This window comes from Trichomycterus rosablanca, chromosome 14 (assembly GCF_030014385.1).
Source record: "Trichomycterus rosablanca isolate fTriRos1 chromosome 14, fTriRos1.hap1, whole genome shotgun sequence".
NCBI classification, from domain to species: domain Eukaryota; kingdom Metazoa; phylum Chordata; class Actinopteri; order Siluriformes; family Trichomycteridae; genus Trichomycterus; species Trichomycterus rosablanca.
In genome coordinates, this window is record NC_086001.1 from 24,132,155 (window position 1) to 24,151,339 (window position 19,185).

The 19,185-nt window shown below is 41.3% G+C and overlaps 1 protein-coding gene and 5 non-coding genes across 6 annotated transcripts; 1 reads left to right on the forward strand and 5 right to left on the reverse strand.

The window, feature by feature from the left end:
* The first annotated feature begins 8,946 nt into the window (after positions 1-8,946).
* On the forward strand, positions 8,947-10,396 carry LOC134326231 (uncharacterized). Its single transcript, XM_063008409.1, is given in 1 exon segment — positions 8,947-10,396. A coding segment is annotated over 1 exon segment (975 nt). The 3' UTR covers positions 9,922-10,396.
* A 2,562-nt stretch (positions 10,397-12,958) lies between these two features.
* Positions 12,959-13,032, reverse strand: trnat-ugu (transfer RNA threonine (anticodon UGU)). Its single transcript has one exon. It is a non-coding gene; the product is annotated as a tRNA-Thr (tRNA).
* Positions 13,033-13,127: 95 nt separating this feature from the next.
* Positions 13,128-13,199, reverse strand: trnaa-cgc (transfer RNA alanine (anticodon CGC)). Its single transcript has one exon. It is a non-coding gene; the product is annotated as a tRNA-Ala (tRNA).
* Positions 13,200-13,707: 508 nt separating this feature from the next.
* Positions 13,708-13,779, reverse strand: trnat-cgu (transfer RNA threonine (anticodon CGU)). The gene has a single exon. It is a non-coding gene; the product is annotated as a tRNA-Thr (tRNA).
* An 834-nt stretch (positions 13,780-14,613) lies between these two features.
* trnat-cgu (transfer RNA threonine (anticodon CGU)) lies at positions 14,614-14,685 on the reverse strand. Its single transcript has one exon. It is a non-coding gene; the product is annotated as a tRNA-Thr (tRNA).
* A 985-nt stretch (positions 14,686-15,670) lies between these two features.
* trnat-ugu (transfer RNA threonine (anticodon UGU)) lies at positions 15,671-15,742 on the reverse strand. The gene has a single exon. It is a non-coding gene; the product is annotated as a tRNA-Thr (tRNA).
* Positions 15,743-19,185: the final 3,443 nt, after the last annotated feature.

Sequence of the window (19,185 nt, forward strand, 5' to 3'; positions counted from 1 at the left end):
ACAAAACCACTTCCACCAAACTCAAAGGGTTGTTTCCCAGACAGGGATTAAGGCTTATAGTCCAGGACTACATTTAGCTTTAAATAGAGAATCTCCATTCAAAATGCTGTGTAGTCTAGGACTAGGCTTAATCCCTGTCTGTGAAACCAACCCAAAAAGTTCTATTAGAAGTCTTTTCTGTCTGATGCTGCTCAGTCCCACAATAGTTTCAACATTTTCACTCTGTTTACAGCCTCACAGCATTAAAAATAAACAGTTAAAACAGTCTGAAAGAGTATTCCTGGATTTCTCTTTAATAGGGAATAAAGTACATTTGTCTATCTGTCTGTCTGCCTGTCAGATCTTTTAATAATGCAGTCAGCAGAAGAGGGACACGTCACCCCCATAGATCTACAAAATGAAGGATTCCAAGAGAAACTAATAAAAAAGGAGGAGGAAGAAGATGGAAGTTACTTCTGTAAGTAAATGTGGAGCAGTTTGCCATGTTAGTACAGTACAGTATGGTTAGTATAGTAGAAATAATAAGAGAATGTGGATAGTGGGATTAGAACCTGTACTGTACCGTACTGTCCTGTGTAGAAGTGCTGATACTTCCAGTCTGGATTAAATCTAAGTAATATTTATTTGTGGTAACTAAACCCACATCCTTCAGTTGTTGAGTTTCTTCTTCACATATTGATGAATTTCAGGTGAAGGATCTTTAATCCCTGTGGAACACGTCACCTCTGAGGAACACCTCACCCCAGAGGACCAACAGTGTGGAGGTTTCCAGATGAAGCCTGTGAAGAAGGAAGAACCTGAAGATAAAGATGAACTCAGTAAGATATTTTTTATCTTGAGTAAAATAAGATTTGGATTGAATAGAATCAGAGGAACCTGGGATGAAGCATCATACAGTGAAAGCTTGTATTGTGCTCATGCAGATCAGTGTGAGCAGGAAATGATGAATGCAGGATGAATCACGTTACAGGACTTTAGCATCAGATCTCAGTTTAACAATTACTAACCGTATTTATTATTTATAATGTTATAAATGTATTTATTATTTATAATGTTATAAATGTATTTGATTATTTATAATGTTATAAATGTATTTGATTATTTATAATGTTATAAATGTATTTGATTATTTATAATGTTATAAATGTATTTGATTATTTATAATGTTATAAATGTATTTGATTATTTATAACGTTATAAATGTATTTGATTATTTATAATGTTATAAATGTATTTGATTATTTATAGTGTTATAAATGTATTTGATTATTTATAATGTTATAAATGTATTTGATTATTTATAATGTTATAAATGTATTTGATTATTTATAATGTTATAAATGTATTTGATTATTTATAGTGTTATAAATGTATTTGATTATTTATAATGTTATAAATGTATTTGATTATTTATAATGTTATAAATGTATTTGATTATTTATAATGTTATAAATGTATTTGATTATTTATAGTGTTATAAATGTATTTGATTATTTATAGTGTTATAAATGTATTTGATTATTTATAGTGTTATAAATGTATTTGATTATTTATAATGTTATAAATGTATTTGATTATTTATAGTGTTATAAATGTATTTGATTATTTATAATGTTATAAATGTATTTGATTTTTTATAATGTTATAAATGTATTTGATTATTTATAATGTTATAAATGTATTTAATTATTTATAATGTTATAAATGTATTTGATTATTTATAATGTTATAAATGTATTTATTATTTATAATGTTATAAATGTATTTGATTATTTATAATGTTATAAATGTATATTATTATTTATAATGTTATAAATGTATTTGATTATTCATAATGTTATAAATGTATTTGATTATTTATAATGTTATAAATGTGTTTGATTATTTATAATGTTATAAATGTATATGATTGTTTATAATGTTATAAATGTATTTATTATTTGTAATGTTATAAATGTATTTGATTATTTTCTGCTTCAGAACTGAACAAGGATTTCTGCTGCTCCTCGTGTCCACGTTCCTCTACAACCCAAAATCAGCTCCACAATCACATCAAGAGCTGCAACCATGATAAATATGAGACTCTGGTGAAGATTAAGACTGAACATGAGGATCTGACGCCCACCAGAAGCTCCAGTAATCAGCAAACGTCCTCTGGTACTGTCAGCATTAACACCTCTCTCAGTCCCACACAGGAAGAAGGGAACGTCTGCTCACAGTGTGGGAAGAGCTTCAGGTTCCAGTGTCATCTCAACATACACCAGCGCATTCACACTGGAGAGAAACCGTATCAGTGCTCACAGTGTGGAAAGAGTTTTAATACACAGAGTCATCTCAAAATGCACCAGCGCATTCACACTGGAGAGAAACCGTATCAGTGCTCACAGTGTGGAAAGAGTTTTAATACACAGAGTCATCTCAAAATACACCAGCGCATTCACACTGGAGAGAAACCGTATCAGTGCTCACAGTGTGGAAAGAGTTTTAATACACAGAGTCATCTCAAAATACACCAGCGCATTCACACTGGAGAAAAACCATATCAGTGCTCACAGTGTGGGAAGAGTTTTAATCATCAAAGCGTTCTGAAAAGACACCAGCGCATTCACACTAGAGAGAAACCGTATCAGTGCTCACAGTTTGGAAAGAGTTTTAATAAGAAGAGTGAGCTTAAAATACACCCGCGCTTTCACACTGGAGAGACCATATCAGTGCTCAGTGTGGAAAGAGTTTTAATATACAGAGTAATAAACCGTATCAGTGCTCACAGTGTGGAATGAGTTTTAACAGACAGGAGTATCTCAAAGAACACCAGCGCATTCACACTAGAGAGAAAATATATCAGTGCTCACAATGTGGAAAGAGTTTTAATACAAAGAGTGAGCCTAAAATACACCAGCGCATTCACACTGGAGAGAAACCATATCAGTGCTCACAGTGTGGAATGAGTTTTAACAGACAGGAGTATCTCAAAGAACACCAGCGCATTCACACTAGAGCGAAACCGTATCAGTGCTCACAATGTTGAAAGAGTTTTAATACAAAGAGTGAGCTTAAAATACACCAGCGCATTCACACTGAAGAGAAACCATATCAGTGCTCTTAGTGTGGAAAGAGTTTTAATACACAGAGTGATCTCAAAACACACAAGTGCATTCACACTGGAGAGAAACCATATCAGTGCTCACAGTGTGGAAAGAGTTTTAATAGACAGAGTAATCTCATCATACAGAAATGATGCACACAGTTTTGGAGCCGCTTTGGTCATTTATCAGCACTTAGACACAAGTGTGACTCATCAGATTGTACCAAACAAGCTAAAAATAAAAATATCAAATATAGTGAAGTGAGTGTTGGGGAGAAATGGTTAGCAATGAATGAATTATACTGTGTAATTAATAGGTAATTAATTACACAGTAAACAGTAATAAGTAAATAGTAATAATAAAAGTATAAATCTTTAGGTTAAACTATTTGTGATGTTCTGTTATTTACATTGGGCAAGGGAGACCCCTATTGGTCAGGATTTATCGCAGTAGAGTTCATTTGTACCTTTACTGTTGCCGTGGGTAGTTTTATACTGTATGAGGAGACTGATCGGTTGCAGTTTTCTTGCTATACATTATATGGCCAGGAAAACATTTGCCTGTGAGTGTTTTTATGTTCAGTTGCTGTATAACTTTATACTTCGACTATCTCTGATGTAAACCTTGGTTAATGGATGAAAATAAGTTCTAAATCTCTTGAGTAATTTGTAAATGCTAACCGCTAGCATCTATATGTTTTTTTTCCGTAGAAGTTAGCTTTAAGATAACGATTCGGGTTCTATTCATTTTAATGTACAGTGTCATGTAAATGCACTCAGGAAACAAATGTAACTAAGACATATTTTGTATGTCTGCTTTACAGTTTTACAGTGAGTCTTAAGTAAAGCTTTGAGGAGAATTTCGGCGTCCGGCTTTTCTTGGGAAACCTGTTGTCTATCTGTCGAGCTTGTAGCCACACACACACACGAGCAGGGGCAGAATAGTAAAAAGGCAAATGTTTTCCAACGGCCATCGATCCTCCAACCTGTGAGTAGAAAACGAACTCAAGCCATCATCATGACACAGAACAAAAAAGATATGGATTTTGAGGAACTGGAAACGTGATCACAAATATCCAGCTGCTCACGAACCAGCAAACTTTCTGTAGCTAGCTCTCTCGCCTTGAAAGCACGTGCTAAAGCCGAAGCTACACGTGCAGAGTTGGCGTTCGCTAAACAAGAAGCAGAGATGTTAAAGCAGCAAGCTATAATTCAAGCTAACTTGCATGAATTGAGAATGGAAAAAGCGGCTGCAGTTGCTCAAGCAGAAGCTGAAATACTAGAGGCAGCTGCCGAAGAATATGAACAAAGGAGCCCACCTCAGCAGAGAAAAAACAGCATGCTGCCTCAGACCCCAGCTCACCTACATGGTGAAAATGCTGCAGTGCAGATGCCTGTTCAACAGCCGGGTCGCCAGTTCTATCAGAGTGTAACAGCCAACATATTAAACTCATTCACAGCCTCACCTCCTGATGTAAAACCACCCTTGACCTCACATTCACCACTGCGCCAGCCTACCATGGACAATGGTGTTCAGAGCTGCAGGAATCAGGGTGGTATGCCATCAAGTGAAATCAGTGATCATGAGTTTACTGAATTAGCCCCACATCACTCGCCACAAGGACAAGCAACCTGGACTTCACAACAGCACACTAGCACTGCACAGAACAAACCATACAGCTACAGGGAATTCTCCCATAACATTAACCATATCAACAATGAATACAGGCCTCCCCAGCTATATCAAACACATTCATTCCATACAACACCAGCCCATTCAGTGCAGCAGCTACAACTGACCTAGGGAAGTACCTGATGCGACGTGAGTTAGTGAGTTCAGGCTTGCTAAAGTTCGATGACAAGCCGGAGAACTATTGGGCCTGGAAGACATTCGTCCTCGGCTCAGTTGATGACTTAAAGCTCTCTTCTAGAGAGGAACTCGATCTGCTGTGCAAATGGCTTGGGCCATCATCGTTCGAGCAAGCTAAAAGAATCAGAGCAGTACACATTCACAATCCACCTTCAGGACTCAGGATGTTGTGGCAGAGACTGGAAGATGTTTACGGCTCACCGGAGGTGATTGAGAACGCCCTCCTCAAAAAGGTTGAAGATTTCCCCAAAATCTCAGTCAGGGATAATCACATGTTAATGGAACTTGGAGACATTCTCATGGAGCTTGAAGCAGCTAGGGCAGATGGGTACTTACCTGGCCTCTCATATCTTAACACCTCCCTTGGAGTCAGCCCCATAGTTCAGAAACTCCCGCACACCCTACAAGAAAAGTGGATTACTGTTGGATCACGTTACAAAGAACAACACAGGATTCCATACCCACCATTCTCAGTCTTCGTAAACTTCATCTGTGAACAAGCAAAAACACGCAATGACCCCAGCTTCGCCAGCATAACAGGATCATGGTGCGTAGCCAAGACAGACAAGAGTAGCCTAACCAGTAATCAGGTGAGAACATCAGTTACTGTAAAAAAGACCGAAGTCTCAGCTGACAGCAACGACAGTGGCAGCACCACAGCAACCCAACCTGATAATCCTGACAAACAGTGCCATTTACATAACAAGCCATATCCACTAAGAAAGTGTCACGGCTTCAGAAACAAAACACTGGATGAAAGAAAAGCATATCTGAAGAAAAAACACATCTGTTTCAAGTGCTGTGCATCATCTACTCATGTTGCCAAAGACTGTGATAAGCCTGTGCAGTGCAAGGAGTGTAACAGTGACAAACACCTCTCAGCGCTGCATCCAGGGCCTGCCCCATGGAGAGCTGAGGTACAACAGGCTGGTACAGACCATGGCGGGGAGCAGCGACAAGAAGTAAAGGCTGTCCCATCAGTGAATCCCAAATGCACAAAGGTCTGTGGCAGTGTTAACACCTCAAAGTCATGCTCCAAAATTTGTCTTGTGCTCGTGTATCCTGCAGGGCAAAGACACAGAGCTATGAAGACTTATGCAGTTCTCGATGAGCAAAGCAACAAGTCGCTGGGCAGAACAGAGTTCTTTGAACACTTCGGCATTAAAGGAGAAGGATCAACATACACTTTAAAGACATGCTCGGGGGTGTTTGAGACTGCAGGACGACGTGCCAGCAACTTCATTGTGGAATCGCTAGATGGCAACACACAAATTCCCTTGCCTACCTTGATCGAATGCGACATGCTGCCAGACGATAGGTCTGAAATACCATCGCCAGGGGTAGCCAGACATCATCCTCATCTTGAACACCTGGTGGATAAAATCCCAGCTGTAGACCCAGATGCGTCTATCCTGCTCCTCCTCGGACGGGACTTGATCCAGGTGCACAAGGTTCGAGAACAGTGTAACGGCCCTCTCAGCGCACCGTTCGCCCAGCGGCTCGACCTTGGATGGGTAATTATCGGAGACGTGTGCCTGGGACGAACTCACCGGACAACCGGGGTCAGCGTCTTCAGAACCAGTGCACTGGTGTGTGGGCGACACTCCATTCTCAGCCCATGCACCAGCGGCTTAGTCGTAAAAGAAAAGATTGGAGGCCTTGAACCTCCTCACAGCTTCCCAAGTGTCTCTGCATTCAGTCACAATAACGAGGTAGACAGCCTGAGCAGAAATGTGTTTCAAAAAACACAGCATGATGACAGGCTTGGCATGTCTATTGAGGATGAGCTTTTCCTTGACCTCATGGAAAGAGAGGTTTACTTAGATGAAGCAAGCTGTTGGGTAGCACCTCTGCCCTTCAGGCCAAACAGGCCCCGTCTACCCAACAACATACAACACGTCATCAATTGTCTCACGTCCCTGTGCCGTATGCTGGTAAAGAAACAAGGCATGAAGGAACATTTCTTCAAATTTATGCAAGCTATGTTTGACGCAGACCAAGCAGAGCCTGCTCCAGTGCTGACACCACAATAAGAACGCTGGTACTTACCGGTCTTCAATGTCTATCACCCACAGAAAAAAGACCAGATCTGTGTGGTGTTTGACTCTAGCGCCAAACACGAGGGCCTTTCCCTCAATGATGTTCTTCTACGAGGGCCTGACATGAACAATACCTTACTGGGTGTCCTCATGCGTTTCCGCAAAGAGCCCTTAGCCATGACAGCTGATATTCAACAGATGTATTATTGCTTCATTGTCCAGGAAGAACATCGCGATTTTCTGAGATTTTTGTGGTTTGAAGATAACAGCCCAAGCAAGCGTATCACTGAGTATCACATGAAAGTGCATGTGTTTGGAAATTCTCCCTCCCCTGCAGTAGCCATATATGGCCTGAGAAAAGCAGGCCTGCATGTTGAGAAAGAACATGGTGCTGAAGCTAAAGAATTCATCATAAGGAACTTCTATGTTGATAATGGGCTTTCCTCTTTTCCCACTGAAGGTGAAGCCATCCAACAGCCGGGCCGTGATGGATGCCTTTCCCCCTGAAGAGAGGGCCGAAAACCTAGTGGATTTGGAGTTAACCGTAGACCCCTTGCCACTACAACGGAGTCTAGGTCTTATCTGGAACCTACAGTCTGACACTTTCACCTTCCATGTTTCCAGAGAATGGAAGCCATTCACTAGAAGGGGAATCTTGTCTACTGTTAATGGCCTTTATGATCCCCTGGGATACGTGTCACCTGTAACTATCCAAGGGAAGGCTTTGGTCAGAGAGCTGTCTACCGAACAAGCTGAATGGGATGATCCTCTACCAGCGTTGAAGGAAGAACAGTGGAGACTGTGGACTGACTCACTCTGTGATCTTGAACAGCTTCAGATAAACAGAGCCTATGTGCCCATTTCTCTGCACTCCGCAAGACACAGAGAACTCTGTGTCTTCTCTGATGCATCCACTATGGCCATATCAGCAGTGGCCTACCTCAAAGCAACGGACATGGAGGGAAACAGTTACAATTGATTCCTCATGGGCAAGTCAAAGCTGGCCCCACAACGTCCTCACACCATTAAACGATTGGAACTTTGTGCTGCTGTCTTGGCCACTGAAATGGCAGACTTGATCACTGACGAACTGGACATAGACATCCACAAGACCACACTCTACACTGACAGTCGGATTGTTTTGGGCTACATTCACAACACAAGTAGAAGATTTTATGTATGCATAGCCAACAGAGTTGCCCGCATCAGGAGGTCCACAAGCCCTGAACAGTGGCACTTTGTCAGCACAGAACACAACCCTGCAGACTATGGGACCCGCTCAGTGCCAGCAGCTGTGTTGAAAGACCAACTGGTTTAAAGGCCCAGCTTTCTTGTCCAGAGACTGCTCACAACTACAGACTTTTGAGCTCATAGACCCTGACGCAGACAAAGATATACACCCACAGCAGGTTACAGCTTTCACAACCAATGCCTCTGAAAGTGAGTTGGGGTCACACCGATTTGAACACTTCTCCAGTTGGAGGACACTTAGTAGGGCTATAGCCAAGCTCATACTCAAGGTTAGAAGCTGTCTGAAAAGTTCGAACAGCAAAACAGATGCACTGACACAAGCAAAACTGGTAATAATAAGAAATGCCCAACATGATGTGTTTGCAGAAGAGTTTAAATGTCTTTCCAGGGGTGATGCCATCCCTAAGTCCAGTCTTCTGAGGAAGCTGAACCCCATTGTGGATGCAGATGGCCTGATGAGAGTTGGAGGGCGCATCCCATTGGCTGACATACCCTGGGAAGAGAAACACCCGATAATCGTTCCCAAGAAGCACCACACAGCTACATTATTGGTAAGGCATTACCATGAACAGGTCGCACATCAGGGCAGGCATCTGACAGAAGGTGCTGTTCGTTCTGCTGGTCTGTGGCTGATTGGAGGCAAAAGGCTAGTGTCAAACATCATACATAAATGTGTGACCTGTAATAAGTTAAGAGGAAGAATGGAAGAACAAAAAATTTCAAACTTACCTGCTGAACGACTCAACCCAGCCCCTCCGTTCACAAATGTAGGTGTCTACGTATTTGGCCCATGGATCATCAGTGCAAGACGAACTCGAGGTGGCATTGCAGAGGATAAACGCTGGGCAGTCATCTTCACATGCCTAGTTTCCAGAGCTGTGCACACTGAAGTGCTTGAATCTCTGTCTTCCTCAAGCTTTGTAAATGCATTGAGAAGATTCACAGCTGTCCGTGGTCCTGTCCATCACTTCCATTCTGACAGAGGAACGAACTTCGTCAGGGCGTGCAAGGAACTTAAAATAAACCCCGAAGACCCTGAACTGGCAACTTATCTTCAAGACCGAGGCAGCTCATGGACATTCAACCCTCCCCACTCCTCACACATGGGTGGAGTGTGGGAGTGTATGATAGGTGTCGCTCATAGAATACTGGATGCCCTGCTGCTTAAGACAAAAACAGTCCATCTGACTCATGAGGTTCTGGTCACGCTCATGTCCGAAGTTATGGCCATCATGAATGCCAGACCGCTAATTCCCATCTCTTCTGATCCAGACATGCCCACTGTTTTGACACCTGCTATGCTCTTTACTCAAAAGATTGATCCAGTGTCACCACCACCAGGAGAGTACAAACTCAAAGACCTCTACAGCAAGCAGTGGAAGCAGGTCCAGGCTCTGGCTGATGCATTCTAGAAATGCTGGCGTCAAGAGTATGTGCCTTCACTTCAACCAAGGCGAAAGTGGCACGTGGACAAGCCAAACTTGTCAGAAGATGTTGTGCTTCTTAAAGATACTCAAGTCAAGAGAAACGAGTGGCCTGTTGGAGTGGTTGTGAACGCCATTCCCAGCAAAGACTCTAAAGTCCGTAAAGTGGACGTAAAGGTAGTCAGAAAGGGTATTCATAAGGTTAATTCTAGGCCCGTCTCAGAGGTTATTCTACTTATAAAGGGGGAATAGTGTTATAAAGCATTATAACAGACGGGGAGTGTGATGTTCTGTTATTTACATTGGGCAAAGGGAGACCCCTAGTGGTCAGGATCGCAGTAGCGTTCATTTGTACCTTCACTGTTTCCGTAGGTAGTTTTATACTGTATGAGAAAACTGATCAGTTGCGGTTTACTTACTCTGCATTATATGGCCAGGAAAACATTTGCCTGTGAGTGTTTTTATGTTCAGTTGCTGTATAACTTTATATTTAGACTATCTCTGATGTAAACCTTGGTTAATGTATGAAAATAAGTTCTAAATCTTTGTAAATGCTAACCGCTAGCATCTATATGGGTTTTTTCATAGAAGTTAGCTTTAAGCTAACGATTCGGGTTCTATTCATTTTAATGTACAGTGTCATGTAAATGCACTCAGGAAACAAATGTAACTAAGACACATTTTGTATGTCTGCTTTACAGTTTTACAGTGAGTCTTAAGTAAAGCTTTGAGGAGAATTTTGGTGTCCGGCTTTTCTTGGGAAACCTGTTGTCTATCTGTCGAGCTTGTAGCCACACACACACACACGAGCAGGGGCAGAATAGTTGTCGTGTTTGTTGTTATTTTTCAACTGTTCATGTTTTTAAGTGTAAAACCATAAAAAGCACCGTCTATAAATAAATGAATCTTGTGCTTCCACTTGAGATTTTTGTTTACGTGAACAATGTCTGAAATTTGATGAGCTTGATTAGTTTGTAATATTTGTTAAGATGATGAATTAACCTAAACACTTGCTTTTAAATTTTAAGTTTTTATTTATTTATTTTAGTTTCAATACAACGTGACACCGGCAAGATAAAGAAAGCAAAAATAAAGTGTCCCAAGTGTTTTTGTAACATGTTGTAGACCTGCAATGGTGACTGTTTTTGGTATACAGGAAAGAAAAGGCCGAATGCAGGTGAAATGTCTTATTTGGCAACCAGTACTGTGTAAATATTGGACAGAACACATGATGGGTTATTTGAACTTGTTGGGTTGTGCAGTTTAACCATTGTGCTGGATTAAATAAATGTAAGAAAATACAGCATTAAAGCATAATCTCAATAAAATAGACTACAATTTAACACTATAATACAATACAGCGACAGTAAGTCTGTGTCTGTTTCTGTTACTTATTCTGAATTGTGTTTGTAAACTGTGGATTAGTTCTTAATCTGGTCATGATGTTAGTGAATTAAACCTACATCTCTCTGATGATCTGATCGATGAGCTGTCTGTTCTGACATGCTGCTTAAGCCCGGCTAGCTCAGTCGGTAGAGCACGAGACTCTTAATCTCAGGGTCGTGGGTTCGAGCCCCACGTTGGGTTAGTATCTTCATTTAACATCTACTGAAACCAAAAGGACGTTCTTCCACTTTGTACAGTCGGTCTCCGGTGACTTATCAGGTGGATATTTGTGTTTTTAGTTTCCGCTATTCTGTGGGACTACACATTGTTGTTGTGTCTCATATCCATTTGATCAACAGGCAGGTTGTGCAATAAAAGACACTCGTCCCTGGGTGAGCTCGAACCACCAACCTTTCGGTTAACAGCCGAACGTGCTAAACGATTGCTCCACAGAGACACACACACAGATGTTTCATTGGACGGTACACACGGGTCACATGACTTGCTAACTTTCACAGCAGGTCAATTAAGTTTGGCTTATTAAAATAATCACATATTTCTGACCTGAATGTGTTGTGGGAATTCAAAATAACCCTTAAAGATTGACACAGACAACTGGGATAATGATAAAAGCAGCTGAGCTGAGGGCCAATCTCAATGCAAACGCACACATGCCTGTACAGGAGAGAAAGGGCGACTACTGTCTGCCCTGTTGCAGTATTTATACCCCGCTTTACTGCCCCTTCAGGCTAACTCTGCTCAGCAACCCAGCTCAAGGTCAACTTCCCAAGCCAACCTTTTTATCATCCTACAAGAATAGTCAGTTTGTTAGAAACATGGCGTATCTCCACAAGAATGCACCCTTATCAAAACCCCGCGTGCACCCCCGCACACACAGTCCTGACACCCATGCATTCCCATGGTAGCAAGATGCCCATGCCAAGGTCAACATATCTCTGGACCTAAGAAACCTTCCAAAAGTCTCTTCTACCTCTGCTAATTGAACTAAGAAAGCAAATAACTAATAAAATATAAAATTTCCATTCACAGAATCTCATTCCCAGGCCCAGAAACAATTTGATTATTTAGATAAGTCCTTTTGGGCCTGAAAAAGGGGAACTGATAGATAGAATAAAAAAGTGTTCATAAACTTTTGGCATTTGTCCTTCTCCTTTGACCTCTGTGTTGCAACAGAGTTACACATCCCAGCAATAGTTAACCATAGCACCTATTTATATAGGTTTTTTGCGTGTTCTCTAATCCCAGCTCCCAAACCATTAACTTAGCTTTGGGCTATCTCACCATTAAAATTCAACTAAGTTTAGGCATAGGCTCACATTTCTCATGCAGACACAGACTATATAAGCCTGCTTCATATACCTAATAAATTGGAAGACTTATTATAAGTGTGTGTGGGTTTAAGTCTCTCCCAGTGTACACTTAAGAATTCAAAGGCTTGTTTTCTCATATTCAGTAAACGACACTGGAGTAGAAGATCTGAGCAGCAAGATTTTATTCAAATGAACTTGATGTTCTAACAGGGTCTGAAACAACTACCCGGATATTTAAACGGCTTAATCTAAGCTACAATCCCTGTGTAGCAGTAAGATGCTGCTGTGGAATTACAGCTTTGATGTATTAAGTTCTCTTGTGCTGTGCTATAGCCGTTGATCTTTCAGTCAGGTGAAGTTTACAAAAGAAAAAACTTGTGATTGGGTCTTTAACGGCCAAGTGTATGTTTCAAGGAGCATTTTGTCTGTGACATTAAAAACAAAGCACGAATAAGACACACTCTGGGAATGAGCCGTGAGCTTTGGTTTACGAGAGCGACGCCTTAGCCCATGGCAATGGCAGCACAGCAAAGAAAGGTCACACACTGAAAAATGTCCTTGTGCAAAAGTAACAACTAGATACAGGGGATTGAACCCTGGACCTCATACATACAAAGCATGTGCTCTACCACTGAGCTACATCCCCTTTTGTAAGAAGGCAGGATTGCTTTGGCTTGATAGCACTATTGTAGAGAATAAGACCGGTAGGCAAGACATGGTCCCTAATTAAAAACTACTGAATGGAGACGTTGGGGCTTGAACCCAGGACCTCATACATGCGAAGCACACGCTCTACCACTGAGCTACATCCCCAAAGTGTCCTTCCAGGGTAAACCTCCTACGGGTACGAGAGTCTTTGCAAAAAGAGAAGCAGAACCAGGAGCAGAACCAGGAGCAGGAATCTCTAGCCTCTGTCAAGTGAGGGATTGCAGATTTAACAGCACACTTGCATAGTCTTCTGTGGTAGCTGTTAAGAACTGGCTCTCTGAACCGGTTGGCTCCAAAAGACATTAAACACTCGGTTAACAAGCTCCATCATGTCATGCAAGCCAATAGAAAGTCCCATCCAAAATTCATCTAACTCCTGTACCTTTGCTCAGTCAGCTGGGTGAAGTTTAAAATAAGCTTGTGATTGAGTCTGACTAAGTACCTGGATATTTCAAGGGATTGTGACACTCTGGAGCTCATACAGGCACGACATGCAGTACCTCTAAGACCTGCAAGGGAAATTAGGAAAAGAGTTGTGTTTTTCAAATTAGCCTATGGGGAATGTGAACTAGAGCATATTGGTCATGTTTTTAAATGAGAGCATGCATGTTAAAGGCACGAACGGGGATTGAACCCGTGATCTTCGGTTTACGAGACTGACGCCTTACCACTTGGCCATCGTGCCTTTCTAGGTAGCTGGCTGAAAGTTGAAAAAACATTCTTGTGCATAAGTAACAACTGGAAGTTGAGGACATTCTTGAAGTCCAAGAGTAACAAGCAGAACGCCAGCTTGACAGTGATTATTCTTAAATCCATCGGCTTTAGAAGCACACTTGAAGCTTTTTTCTAGCAGAGTGAAACAACAAGCTACTGGAGATGTAGGGGATTGAACCCTGGGCCTCATACAAGCAAAGCAAGCACTCTACCACTGAGCTACATCCCCTTTTCTGACCTGGCAGGATTGCTGTGGCTCTATAGCTCTATTGTAGAGCATAAGAACGCCAGGCATGACATGGTCCCTAATTAAAAAGCTTTTGAATGGAGATGCTGGGGCTTGAAACCAGGACCTCATACACGCAAACCATGCGCTTTACCTCTGAGCTACATCCCCTTTTCTGACAAAGCAGGATTGCTGTGGCTCAATAGCTCTATTGTAGAGAATAAGACTGACAGGCAAGACATGGTCCCTAATTAAAAGCTTCCAAAATTCATCTAACTCCTGTACCTTTACTCAGTCAGCTGGGTGAAGTTTAAAATGGGCTTGTGATTGAGTCTGACTAAGTATCTGGATATTTCAAGGGATTGTGACACTCTGGAGCTCATACAGGCACGGCATGCAGTACCTCTAAGCTGCCATCCCTATGTAGAGGAAATGTGCTGGTGTGGAAGCACAGCATTAATGTGGTAAATAAGACCTGCAAGGGAAATTAGGAAAAGAGTTGTGTTTCTCAAATTAGCCTAGAGGGAATGTGAACTAGAGCATATTGGTCATGTTTTAAAATGAGAGCATGCATGTTAAAGGCACGAACGGGGATTGAACCCGTGATCTTCGGTTTACGAGACCGACGCCTTACCACTTGGCCATCGTGCCTCGCCAGGTGACTGGCAGAAAGTTGAAAAAACATTCTTGTGCAAAAGTAATAACCGGAAGCTGAGCACACTCTTAAAGTTCAAGAGTAACAAGCAGAACACCTGCTTGATAGTGACCGTTCTTAAAGCCATCGGCTTTAGAAGCAACCTTGAAACTTTTTTCTAGCAGAGTGAAACAACAAGCTACTGGAGATGCTGGGGTTTGAACCCTGGGCCTCATACATGCAAAGCATGCTCTCCACCACTGAGCTACATCCCCTTTCATAACACGTCAGGATTGCTGTGGCTCGATAGCGCTATTGTAGAGAATAAGACAGACAGGCAAGACATGGTCCCTAATTAAAAACTTTTGAATGGAGATGCTGGGGCTTGAACGCAGGACCTCACACATGCGAAGTACACGCTCTACCACAGAGATACATCACCGACTTGTGCTTCCCAGCATAAACCTCCAACAGGTACGAGAGTCTTTGCAAAAAGAGAGGCAGAACCAGGAGCAAGAATCTCTAGCCTCTTTCAAGTGAGGGATTGCAGATTTAACAGCACACTTGCATAGTCTTCTGTGGTAGCGGTTAAGAACTGGCTCTCTGAACCGGTTGGCTCCAAAGGACATTAAACACTCGGTTAACAAGCACCATCATGTCATGCAAGCCAATAGAAAGTCCAATCCAAAATTCATCTATCTCCTGTACCTTTGCTCAGTCAGCTGGGTGAAGTTTAAAATGGGCTTGTGATTGAGTCTGACTAAGTACCTGGATATTTCAAGGGAATGTGACACTCTGGAGCTCATACAGGCATGGCATGCAGCACATCTAGGCTGCCATCCCTATGTAGAGGAAATGTGCTGGTGTGGAAGCACAGCATTAATGTGGTAAATAAGACCTGCAAGGGAAATTAGGAAAAGAGTTGTGTTTCTCAAATTAGCCTAGGGGGAATGTGAACTAGAGCATATTGGTCATGTTTTAAAATGAGAGCATGCATGTTAAAGGGACGAACGGGGATTGATCCCGTGATCTTCGGTTTACAAGACCGACGCCTTACCACTTGGCCATCGTGCCTCTCTAGGTAGCTGGCAAAAAGTTGAAAAAACGTTCTTGTGCAAAAGTAACAACTGGAAGCTGAGCACATTCTTAAAGTTCAAGAGTAACAAGCAGAACGCCAGCTTGATAGTGGCCGTTTTTAAAGCCATTGGCTTTAGAAACACACTTAAAGCTTTTTCTAGCAGAGTGAAAGATGCAGAGGAGATTGAACCCTGGGCCTCATACATGCTAAGCATGCGCTCTACCACTGAGCTACATCCCCTTTTGTAACATGGTGGGATTTTTTAGAAAAATATAAGATTGTTCTTTTAAGCCTGTAAACCAACTTAACAAGCTTTTTTCTTCCTTCCATCTGAGGAATGATCTGTGCCAATTTGTGATTATAACCAGCTGTTCACATTACCTATTTGAAATCACGTCATTATTTAGTTGTTTTTAACCTTATTACGAGGACTAAATTGTTCTTGTTGAGAGCATTAAAGGGTTAAAGACGTGCATGTTCCTCAGCACCATGAATGTAATGGATATTTCAAGGGATTGTGACACTCTGGAGCTCATACAGGCACGGCATGCAGTACCTCTAAGCTGCCATCCCTATGTAGAGGAAATGTGCTGGTGTGGAAGCACAGCATTAATGTGGTAAATAAGACCTGTGTGTTTGTTTACGTTTGTCTGGCAACCTGTCCAGAGTGGTTTGTTAATTCCACCCAGTGAATCACACCCCATACCATGACACACCCTGGTACTGACACACCCCCATACCATGACACACCCTGGTACTGACACCTCATACATGTGTATGACGTGTGATTGTGTACTGATGTGTGTGTGTATTACATGTGTGTATAAGGTGTGTGTATGATGTGTGTGTATTACGTGTGTACAAGATGTGTGTGTGTGTGTGTGTGTGTGTGTGTGTATTTAGAAACTGAATATTGTAAATGATATTTTACTAACAGTAATGGAGAGAGAAATTTTGACTGTATTAGAGCTGCTGCTACAACAACATAATGAAAAGCTCGACCTAATCAGGTCCATCACAAATGCACTTGGAAAAAATGATCCAAAACAAATTGAGGATTTCACTGCATCACTTGCCAAATCTCAATTCAGACACTTTGACATGAACCTCTAGACTAGTAAGTGCTTTCTACGTTAAACTGTTTTTTATGTGTTATGTATGTACTTTGTTATAGTCCCTGTAAAAGATGCACTTTGACAATTTACCCAACCCTGGTGTGTTCTTAGGTGGCCCTCTACTATGTTTAAGAGCAGACAAAAACCCTTAAAACTTTTTGACTTTTATTAGTGAGCACAACATTAGAAAATGTGTGTGTGTGTGTGTGGTGTACAGTACCTGAATAAATTTGGTTACAGTATGTATACTGACTGTGGTGCAGTAACAGATAGAAGTGCAGTATAAAGGTAACAGTGAGTGTCAGTATGTTGGGTGTGCAGTATAGAGCAGTGAATGTGCAGTATGAATTACATTTGGGTTCATTAGGGATGATCAGGATTATATTCAGAGATCTTAGAACCTCATTACATTCATGCACGTGTCTTTCTTTTACAGATTAAGTGTTTTGGTTTTTGTGGAGGTACCACTGGAAAGGAAACTGTAACAAACGACCTGGTAAATCATCATGGGTAAGTTTTTTTAAATTAATATTTAAACTGAATTCACTCATTAAGTCTCCTCTCCTACAGCCGAGACGAACTTGAGACCACACCCAACGGAAGGTGACGAAGACGGCGGAGGAAGAGACGACAAAAACGAAGATGCCGGTCTGGTATCTTAGCAAGGCTAAAGAGCCCCTTACAAACTACCGCTAACAAGTCTGTTTGTCACGAACCTCAGGTCACTTTCAAACGATGGATGAACTGAGACTAAGTTTAACATCGCCAACTTCTATACAGAAAACGTGTATGATGATAATCACAGAATCTTAGCTTAATCCAGATGTGCCGGATGCAGCTATTGAATTAGCAGGCAGCTGGTTGAATGGGGTTAGTCTAGAATTATGTATAAGGATCTAAAGCGAATAGATGAACTGGCTGGTTAGCTCAGTTGGTTAGAGTGTGGTGCTGATAACGCCAAAGTTGCGGGTTCGATCCCCATACAGACCACACCCCCTTTAACGATTAAAGGTAGCATGTTTGCGAGAGAGTCAGGTGAGCATGTGCTGTGTATCAGGACTTTCTAACCTGAGTAATTTGATCTCTGAAAGTAAGAATACCACCCTGTTCTTCTACCATCTTTAATTCTGGCTTCATTTCACCTAATGAACGTGGTATGACCTTTATAAATGCTTACAATCAATTTTGTTAATGGCATAATAAAAAAATACATTTAAAAAAAGAACTGCTGTGTAATTTAGTGAATTAATGTTTGTTATGGAGCTGCCACACAGAAACGATGGAGAGCTTTACTGTTGTTGAGCAGAACAGATCTTCGTGTGAGATGACTGAGGTTCATGTATTTTTCTTTTAAGAATAAATAAAAGCTGATGCTGTAACCTCATACTTTCCTAATACTTTTATTCTACACGGTCTACATTTATTTTAGTCTTCTGCCATGTGCAGTGCAAGAATTCACTAAATTACACAGCAGTTCTCTTTTTATTTATTTATTTATTTTTGCCATTGACAAAATTGATTGTAAGCATTTATAAAGGTCATGCCACGTTCATTAGGTGAAATGAAGCCAGAATTAAAGATGGCAGAAGAACAGGGTGGTATTCTTACTTTCAGTGATTAAATTACTCAGGTTAGAAAGTCCTGATACACAGCACATGCTCACCTGACTCTCAGCCATGCTAGCTTTAATCGTTAACCGCAACCTTGGTGTTATTAGCACCACGCTCTAACCAACTGAGCTAACCAGCCAGTTCATCTGTTCTCTTTAGATCTTTGTACATAATTCTACACTAACTCCATTCAACCAGCTGCATGGCAGCACAAAAACCATTTGTAACCCGTAATTAGTTTCATGTTATTTTAATGATCTGAGATCTCAGTCCTACTTCAGACATCACTGTCTAGTCATTTCTTATGTTCAGACTTTCTTAATACACATCTAAGAGGTTTTGTGGGTTCTTGTATGTTTGTCCTATGAAAACTACACTATATTGCCAAAAATATTCGCTCGTCTGCCTTCACACGCATATGAACTTGAGTGAGGTCCCATTTAATTTAATATAATGTCGGCCCATCCTTTGCAGCTATAACAGCTTCAACTCTTCTGGGAAGGTTTAGGAGTGTGTTTATGGGAATTTTTGACCATTCTTCCAGAAGCGCATTTGTGAGGTCAGACACTGATGTTGGACGAGAAGACATGGCTCGCAGTCTCCACTCTAATTCATCCAAAAGGTGTTTTATTGGGTTGAGATCAGGACTGTGCAGGCCAGTCAAGTTCTTCCACACCAAACTCACTCATCCACATCTTTATGGATCTCGCTTTG